The sequence below is a fragment of the Triturus cristatus genome, chromosome 6 (genome assembly GCF_964204655.1).
Source record: "Triturus cristatus chromosome 6, aTriCri1.1, whole genome shotgun sequence".
Taxonomy (NCBI): Eukaryota; Metazoa; Chordata; class Amphibia; order Caudata; family Salamandridae; genus Triturus; species Triturus cristatus.
In genome coordinates this window covers 1,881,337,223-1,881,343,840 of record NC_140589.1, presented here as the reverse complement: position 1 = coordinate 1,881,343,840, position 6,618 = coordinate 1,881,337,223, and the positions used below count along the sequence as shown (strand labels likewise).

Below are 6,618 nucleotides of genomic sequence, written 5' to 3'. Positions count from 1 at the left end.
TGTGTGCTTATTTTCAGCCAGCAACACTTTGAAATTGGGACATACATGCACTGGCTCTGCTTGTTTGTCAGGGGTCAAGTTGCCCAGATTTATTCCTGCCACTGTAGTAAAGACACTTAGGAGGTAAATAAATCTATAATACCTAGGATAATGTGCTGCATAGCTAAACACTTACACGGTCTAAAGAACGAGACCTATTGGCTATGCCAATGCTTGTTCTTTATACCTTCTGGACTTCAGAATGGCTTATACACTCCAGCTAACATGTTGGTGTAACTCATTATATGTCTGCATTGGCACTGCTTAAATAGAAATGCATTCTTTTTTTTGTTGTCTAATGTTCTCTTTTTCAAGGAGGGCTACAGCTTTCCCCACCTGTACATCTTGGACCTTTACTGCAAACTAGAAACCGGCTGTCATCAAGCTTATTGGTTGCACTTGATAGAATCATGTACTGCTCTAACCCCAGTCACAGCCAATCTCATCGCCAAAGGAGGTCTGTGGAACAGCAAATCCAGGGGTGGACAATGTTCAGGAACAGAAGTTAAGTAACTGGGTATTTCAATTTTGGTGAAGCTGTATCTTCATTTGCAGTCAAAAATCCATTCTCCCTAAAAACATTATACCACTTAGTCGTTCAATTCTTTGTCATCATCAAATGTTGGATTGTGTGTTTGGGTTCAAGCAAATACTTAAAAACTCTGTTCATCTTTGAACACAAACTGCATTGAAACAATTTTAGCTGAAAGGCTTTTGTTGGCTCATCTAGTATTCCAAAAAGTAATGGCTTCTATGCACACTGATGTAGTAATAGATCTTATCAAATACCACCTTCACTACAGTTAGTTTCACAAAGTCTCTTCATTTTCTTGTTTAACAGGTGAACTGCATCATCTTTACAAGAACTCATGAACACAACACATTTATGAAACATTAATGAGGAGCATGACCCATCATAACTTTCTTCAGAGCCATCTTCACATCCTTGTTTCTCAGACTGTAGATGATGGGGTTCAGCATTGAGGGCATCACAGTGTAAAACACAGAGATCCTTTTATCCTCATTTGTAGTGCTCTTGGATACTGGTTTCATGTACATGGAGATGGCAGTGCTGTAGAATATAGTGACCACAAGCAGGTGTGAGGCACAAGTCGAGAAGGCTTTGTGTCGGCCTCCAGAGGAGCGTATTCCTATGATGGTGATGATGATGCGGAGGTAGGTGAAAAGAATGAAGGCGACAGGGATCAGCAGCACTATAACTCCACCAATGAAATTTACAGTCTCCGAGATGGATGTGTTGCCACATGCTATCTTTGCAAGAGCAGTGGACTCACAAAAGAAATGGTCAATAATATTGTGGCCACATAAGGGCAACCTCAGTGCGCTCATTGCACCCACGAATGCCATCAAGCTCCCATTTAACCAGCTGCAGATCACCAGAGTAGTACAGACAGGCTTGCTCATAATGTTTGCATAATTCAAGGGAAAGGTTATGGCTATGTACCGGTCATATGACATGACTGCTAGGAGGACACACTCGGTGCTAGCCAGGAGCAGGTAAGAGAACATCTGCGTGCCACACGCAGCAAAGCTGATCTTTATACTAACAAGTAGCTGGACCAACATGTTAGGCAATATTGTTGAAGAGTAGAAGATGTCTATGAAGGAGAGGTTCCCCAAGAAGAAGTACATTGGAGTGTGGAGCCTAGGGTCATTGATGCAGGCTGCTACCAAGAGAACATTTCCGATAACAGTGACCATGTATATTGGTAAAAATAGCATAAAGAGAAGGAACTTTATTTTGGGGTCCTCAGAGAGTCCCAGGAGAAGGAACTCTGTTGCTGAACTAGGGTAACTCCCATTCATGATGTTGTGTGGATTTAGTTCCTTTTGTCTCCTATGTAAAGAAATTAGAAAAAATGCACCGTTAATAGATTGTGCATGAAAGTTATAGATGACATTTGTAATATATCTGCAGCACTACATGGATAAGTGATATTGTCCTCACGATTATGAGAAGCTGCAGGAAACCCTGCATCAATGGCATGACATTGTTACCTGTGTGATGAATGACACATGAAAGAACATATATTTTTTCAGTGTGCCAAGTGTTATCCTGATCATCTTTTCTACTGCCTTCTCATGCATTTTATACAAAGTAGGTGGTTTTAATTAGCAGTGCTCCTGAACCTTTGCTTTATAGATTTATTGGTGAATAACAAGTCTCTAGTATTGTTTGAGCTTTTTGTGTTAGGAGCATAAATGTAACCAGAAATAGCACTTTCTATTGTATCAGCTGATATGGAAATTTGGTTCAATAAGTGTAAATCAGCATTGTGTTTGAATGGGGTTGAGCAATTAACACTTTTATTTCTGCAATGAAATTGTGAGAACCTGCCATCCACAATTCTCAATGATTATGTTTGATCTCCAATGAAGCATTGAGCACTTAGAAACAGGCCCACAAAAACAGTTGTAAGAGAGGTTCTCTGGGATGCTGGGTTGTGGGGCTAGCATCATGAATAAGCTGTAACCCCCCCAACCAAATAGAGAGCTTGCAGAGATACAATTCTTGTGGTGATTGAACCTGAGTTTAGAAATGTGAATAAAGCTAAGAGGAAGCTTGCTGAGAATCACCCCACACAAAGCAATGCATGAGGGAGAAGGAGCTCATCTCCCCTGTTAGGGGATTCCTGAGAAGTACTACTTGACATTAATGTAGATCCTTTTTCACTTTCTTACTGCTTCTATATCAGCACCCAAACATGTAGACAAATAATACCCAAGCACATGTTCCCATGCACACTGACTAATAGGGTCTCGGTCTGCAAAGTTGTTCCAGTAAAAAGTTGAGTGATAACTTGAACGATTGTGTCAGTTTTAGTTTTGTTGTAAAAATGCCTAGAGACTGTGAAACAGAATCTAGGATGAATGTTTTAAAATAGTGAGAACAATAAGTGGCTGTTTCACAAACTGTACTTTGTAGAACATTTAGTAGAACTAAAAAAGTTTTGCTCATTTTCTAGCAATGTTTTTCACAAACGGACATTGAGAGGTGTTTGTTTTTGCATCTCCTATCTTTTCTGTGAGGAAATCTCCACAGAGTGCATAGATATGCATATGTTTTTTTAAATAAATGGAGAAGGGACTAGAAGCAATAACTGGAAAATGGGGAATACTTTCTACAAAATGAGAGGGGTCTATGGATGTGCAAATGAAGGTTTAGGAAGGGACAAACAAACTCCCACTCACAAGAGACTAATGACCTGATTATGATCCCGGAGGTCAGACCACCAACATCCCGTTGATGGTGGTATGACCGCTGACAGCCCTTCGGTCTGACTGCTGTATATGGATGGTGGCAGTTGGACCAACATCAGCCCAACGCCACACTGCTGCCAACACCAGGATCTCGCATCCTGATGGTGCAGCGGTTAAATGAGAGTCAAGGAATGGCAGCGTGCCAAGGCAGGCACAGCCGACGGTATTACAATGTCCATTTCCAACAACCTTTTCATGGCAAGGACCCCGCCATGAAAAGTTTGTCGGGAAGGGGACAAAGAGGCCCCCGGCTATCGAAGCGCCTGTCCTTGTAAAAGTGTGCCATTTAGTGGCCTCCTTCTGTTGCACTGACCTCCATGAACTGTGTGCCATGCACAACATGGTGCATGGCACACAGTGCATTGTCATGCAGGGAGAGCTGCATTGCAGCGGCATGTGTGGCAGCCATTTTCCATGGATGCAGCATGCCCCCACTGTGGTACCACTAACTTCAGAACACAAACCAGGTGCTCCAATCGTAATACGCCTGTCTGACTACCGCATGCTCTTTAGGCAGTCTCCCAACCACCGCAATGGCTGTCGGAGGTCTGACTGCTGCCATCCTACTTGGGCCCTAAGACAGTTGCCATTCACAAATTGCGCTTCTAAAATTTCTGCTGTCAAAATAGCCCTTAAATATTATTAAATGCACTGCAGTACAATTGGCTGTCCATGTGTGATGTGGACTTACTCCATGACTGAGCTGCAGCACATTTACTATTGTTCTGGGGAATTTTCTGGCTGTAGTAACTTCAGAAGAACAGTTTGTGATGTACGACCGTTTTTTGCGGTATTCAACCCTTTTGAGACCGCAAAAAATGGTGGTGGTATGTACCAACGCTATGTTGCGAGTCAAACACTCGTAAAATAGCATTTGCGACTCGCTATTAGGAAGAGGCGTGTGAAGGGCGTCCCTTCCTAATAGCGAGTCCAAATGGTATGTACCATTGTTTTGCGACCGCATTTGCAGTCACAGTTTACCACCTAGTTCAAATAGGTGGTAAACCATTCACAAATGGTAAGGGGTCCACGAGGAATCCCTTCCCCTTTGTGAATGGGTGCAAAATAAGTTTTAAGAGCAGGCAGTGGTCTCTGGGACCACTGCCTGCCCTTAAAAAATGAAACGGAAAAGTTTCATTTGACTTTTTCTATTGCATCCTGTTTTCCTTTAAGGTCACCATCCCTAGGAGTAATTCCCATTATCAATGTGGTCACAAATTGCACTTGCCTCATGAATATTGTGACACTGTTGTACATTGCATTTTGAGACTCGCAAATTGCGTGTCGCAAAGAGACACAATTTACAAGTCGCAAAATGCAATCGTTGTACATCTGGCCCCTGGTCTTGTGTATACACGTATAAAGTTACATTTTGGTGCCTATTCCGATCCGTAAAAAAAAAATTGCGTACGACTCGTATCCGTATTTTTTTACGTACGATTCGTACTAGTCCCGTACAACCGGTGAAGTACAATTCGTACGTGAAAAATACATACGAATCGCTTCGGGAAAAGGTGTACGAGAGGGAGCCGGACAGTTTCACGTACAAATCGTAAAACTGAAGTCCGAGCGCGCAAGTACGATCCGTACCGCCCTTCCGTAAACACAAGCGCATGGAAAACGCCCTGTACGGAGCGAACGCCATACCACTCGTATCCGGGTAAACTTGTGCCCGGCATAACAGTCTCACAGCCTCCGCCTCCCCCTCCCCCTGTATGTCAGCACTGTACCCACGTATGTCAGCACCGTGTCCGCACTGTACCCCAGCCCCGTACGTGTACGCGCCGTACCCCACCACCGTAGCCCATCCCCTACTCAAACGCACCATACCCCAGCCCCGTACATGTACGCACCGTACCCCAGCACCGTACCCCAGCCCTGTACTTGTACGCACCGTACCCCAGCGCCATACGCCAACACCGTACCCCAGCACTGTACATGTACGCACCGTAGCCCAGCACCGTAACCCAGCACCGTACCCCCGCTCTGTACTTGTACACACCGTACCCCAGCCCTGTACATGTATGCACCGTACCCCAGCACCATACCCCAGCACAGTACCCCCGCCCCGTACTTGTACGCACTGTACCCCAGCCCCGTACATGTACGCACCGTACCCCAGCACCGTACCCCAGCACCGTACCCCAGCACCGTACCCCCGGCACGTACTTGCATGCACCGTACCCCAGCACCGTACCACAACACCGTACCCCAGCCCCGTACATGTACGCACCGTACCCCACCACCGTACCCCAGCCCCGTACTTGGACACACCGTACCCCACCACCGTCCGCCAGCATAGCGTATGTACGAACCGTACAACAACATTGCATATGTGAGCACTGTACAACAACCTCGCCTATGTACGCACCTTACATACGTTAAAACAACTCGAACAGAACCAGGACACTATAAAACAGCACAAGGAGGGTCAATTCGACTCGCACAACACCACAAAACACATCTACAGTAGAAAATACATCTAAATGACTGACCTGGCACATCCAAACAGGCAAACAGAGGCCCAAACTCACAACCACCTCTTATAACACTCCCACCAAAATTTCAAACCCAGCCACACCCACAAATGGACCAATAAAAAGGGCCCACACACACAAACCATGAGCCTTTGCAACAGACCCACTGCTGACAGACACCACACACAAACAACTGCACCCATACACCTTAACTTACACACCTTCACACAACCTCCTTCACACAGACCGCCTCTTCACATTCAGATCCACAGCGTCACATTCACACACACACACCCACAACCATCCACACCCACACCCCACACCATGCCCACAGACAAGAATCCAAAGTTCACAAGGGTGGAGCTGGACATCCTTGTCAACGAAGTCATCAGAGTCGAGCCACAGCTCTTTGGAACATTGGTCTGACAGACCAGCATAGCAGAAAAATCATGCATGTGGCAGAGGATCGTTGATAGGGTGAATGCTGTTACGCCCATCAGAAGGACCAGGCAAGAATGCCAAGCCAGGTGGTACGATCTGCGGAGGGCAGTCAAGCGCAAAATGAACGAGGACTACGCCCAGAGCAACATCACTTTAGGTGGGCTGCCCCGCAGACCGGTACATTACCATCCCTGGGAGGAGAAGGTGATGGCCCTGCTTCCGCCGGTGGGAGTACACGGAGTCGAAGGAGTCGCAGAGCCTGGTGAGTACACAAACAACTTACGTAACATGGGGGTAATGACATCCACACCCCAACTACACCAAATGCATGCAACTACCCCCAAGCCCTCACTGGACACAACCACACTCATAAACAATT

At 45.6% G+C, this 6,618-nt stretch overlaps 1 protein-coding gene across 1 annotated transcript; it reads right to left on the bottom strand.

Moving 5' to 3' along the window:
• Positions 1-933: 933 nt before the first annotated feature.
• LOC146822281 (olfactory receptor 2D3-like) lies at positions 934-1,866 on the bottom strand. Its single transcript, XM_085610016.1, has one exon. It carries the CDS (start codon positions 1,864-1,866, stop codon positions 934-936), a length of 933 nt encoding a protein of 310 aa, XP_085466142.1.
• Positions 1,867-6,618: the final 4,752 nt, after the last annotated feature.

Bases quoted from the DNA above. Each gene is read 5' to 3' on its own strand.
- LOC146822281 (XM_085610016.1), bottom strand. From the start codon at position 1,866: ATGAATGGGAGTTACCCTAGTTCAGCAACAGAGTTCCTTCTCCTGGGA.